The sequence below is a fragment of the Microtus pennsylvanicus genome, chromosome X (genome assembly GCF_037038515.1).
Source record: "Microtus pennsylvanicus isolate mMicPen1 chromosome X, mMicPen1.hap1, whole genome shotgun sequence".
Classification (NCBI taxonomy): domain Eukaryota; kingdom Metazoa; phylum Chordata; class Mammalia; order Rodentia; family Cricetidae; genus Microtus; species Microtus pennsylvanicus.
In genome coordinates, this window is record NC_134601.1 from 100,087,703 (window position 1) to 100,090,742 (window position 3,040).

Sequence of the window (3,040 nt, forward strand, 5' to 3'; positions counted from 1 at the left end):
CACAAGTTTGCATTCCCACCAGCAATGAATGAGTGTCCCCCTTCCTCCACAACCTCTCCAGCAAAGGCTATCATTGGTGTTTTTTATTTTAGCCATTCTGACAGGTGTAAGATGGTATCTTAAAGTTGTCTTGATATGCATTTCCCTGATCGATAAGGAAGTTGAGCATGATCTTAAGTGTCGTTTGGCCATTGAAACTTCTTCTGTTGAGAATTCTCTGTTCAGCTCAGTGCCCCATTTTATAATTGGGTTGATTAGCATTTTACAGTCCAGTTTCTTGAGTTCTTTGTATATTTTGGAGAGATCAGACCTTTGTCAGTTGCGGGGTTGGTGAAGATCTTCTCCCAGTCAGTGGGTTGTCTTTTTGTCTTAGTGACAGTGTCCTTTGCTTTACAGAAGCTTCTCAGTCTCAGGAGGTCCCATTTATTCAATGATGCCCTTAATGTCTATGCTTCTGTGGTTATACGTAGGAAGTGGAATCCTGTGCTCATTTGCTATAGAGTACTTCCCACTTTCTCTTCTATCTGTGTTTTCTCTCATTGTGCATCATGCGTTTTGGTCTTTTTCTTTATTGAAAATTCAGTTTATTTTATATAGCTCTGATTTCCCCAGAATTCACAATGTAGACCAGGATAACTTTTAACTTCTGAAAGTACTTGTGCTGGTAATTCCTGAGTGCTATGACTATTTTTGCTTTTAACTTATTATTTAATTTGTGTGCACTGTATTTATATCATTTCCTATCATCTCCCTCTATCCCCACCCATTCCTGCCATGTGGACTCAAATCGACAGCCCATTTTATAATTATCATTGTGATATATGTGACAATATATAAATACATATATGTATTTTATATATTTTTTATGTAACAATAATATCAATAATTTAAGTAATAAATAATATAAACACATGCATTTATTATATGAACACTTAAATACAGCCTCATATGCCCATTTATTTTTGCTTACATGTGTATGGTTTTAGGACTGTGCGATTATGCCTGCAGAAGACTGAATCTCCCTCTTGTAACAGCCTCTGTCTACACTACTTCATCTAGGGGTATGGCCATGTGAGACTTCACCATTCATGTTATGTGAATTGGTGTTGTCATTCAAGTTCAAGTCTCCTTTGGGCTTCCTTACTCCTGGATTCTGTGAAACATTACAGCAGCCTAGTACTAGATGTGAGTAGAATTGAGTGTGTTCAAACACCAGAGAAAGGCAGCCATCCTTTACCTCACAGTATATATAAGGTGACCAGATGTGAGGAATACAAGGAGTACTTAGAACACTGATGTCATTATGATGTGTGAGACAAGGAGGGGAAACAATTGCTGAAAGCCTGGGTGTTCTCAACATGCTCAAAGTGCTCATAGCACGCTATTTTCCTGATTCAGGTATCTCAGTTCCCTATTCTACTGCCAAGACTCTGTCCTGCTGTCCCTGACGCCAGCCATCATGCCAAGGGGACAGAAGAGTAAGGCGCGTGCTCGTGAGAAACGGCGGGCGCTCAAGGATGCTCAAGCAAAGGAGGCAGAGAAAGCACAGTCACGTGATGGCTCTGATCAAGCTTCAGGAGATGCTAAGCCAAGCACTTCTACTGCTGACTTCCCACAGCAGTCTGAAAGCTCAGCACCCAGCAGCACTGCTAGCCAGGGAGTGACCCATGGAAGGTCTGATAATGGTGACCAGGGCCAAGGGGATGGAAATGAGCGTCCCCCCGGGGCTCTACTCTCCACTAGAAGCATGCAGATGGATGTTATGACAAGGAAGACGGGAATGCTGATGGAGTACATGCTCTACAAATACAAAGTGCAGCAGCCCCTGAAGAGGGGAGAGATGCTCAAAGTTATCAACAAAAGGTTCAAGGAACACTTCACCGAGATCCTCAAGAAAGCCTCCTATCGATTGGATGTGGTGTTTGGCCTTGAGCTGAAAGAAATCCTGCCACATGGTCAAGCATATGAGCTTGTGAGCAAGTTAGATTTCGAGGATGATGGAAGTAGGAGCAATGAGCTAGGTGTTCCTACCAGGGGCATTCTGATTGCTCTCCTCAGTGTGATCTACCTAAATAACTATTGTGCTGCCGAGGAGGATGTCTGGTATTTCCTGAATGCATTAGGAGTCTATGATGGGATCATGCACGTCTTCTTTGGGGATATCAGAAAGCTTATCACTGAGCAGCTAGTGCGGGAAGAATACCTAGTTTACCGTCAGGTTCCTAACAGTGATCCTCCCTCCTATCAGTTCCTGTGGGGCCGGAGAGCCTATGCTGAAACATGCCAGATAAAGGTGATGGAATTTTTAGCCAAGATCAGTGAAGCCTTGCCTGGGGTTTGCTTATCTCATTACGAGCAGGCTTTGATTGAAGAGGAAGAGAAAGCCCAAGCTGCAGCTGCAGCCAAGTCTGGCACTAAAGGCAAGGCCAAGGGACGTACTAAGACCAAGTTAAGTCATCCTACTCACAAGTGAGGTATAAGGTAGCCTGTGATCTATTGTTGAAAAGTTCTGTTCATATTTTTGCAAATAAGCTGTTGATAATCTTTTGGGGGATTTTTAGCAAAGTTTTGATTTGGGGTTAGAATGTACACAGATAAATTTTGTAGCCCGTTCCTTCACTGCTGTTTAGCAAGTTGGGAGCTCAAATTTTTTGGATTGATTTGAAATAGAGTTTACAACTTGAAATGTTCTAAGGATTTGATGATGTTCATAAGATACTATGGATTTACATTAAGAAAATATTGTACAATATGAAAGAAAATCATTCAAAAGTGTTATGCTTTTCAGTGAATATTTTCTTTTATTCCTTGTTTTCTTAGCATTGATGTCAGGGATGTATACTGACTTTTGTTTCTGATATTAAAATATGTGTGAGAAATTAGAAGAGAATCAGATCTCTTGTTTTAAAGGTTCATGATTTAACCAAACACGCACTGAATATCTACTCTTGCAAAGTTATCAACCTGTGTATTGGAAATGTTTGCTAAAAGAAGCAGGAGGTCTGGGATATGCAATGATATTTTCTCTAAGAAGCTCATT

General features: G+C 41.0%; 1 protein-coding gene across 1 annotated transcript; it reads left to right on the forward strand.

The window, feature by feature from the left end:
* The first annotated feature begins 1,415 nt into the window (after positions 1-1,415).
* On the forward strand, positions 1,416-2,473 carry LOC142840436 (melanoma-associated antigen B4-like). Its single transcript, XM_075956958.1, has one exon. The coding sequence runs from the start codon at positions 1,460-1,462 to the stop codon at positions 2,471-2,473; it is 1,014 nt and encodes a 337-aa protein (XP_075813073.1). The 5' UTR covers positions 1,416-1,459.
* The last annotated feature ends 567 nt before the right edge of the window (positions 2,474-3,040 follow it).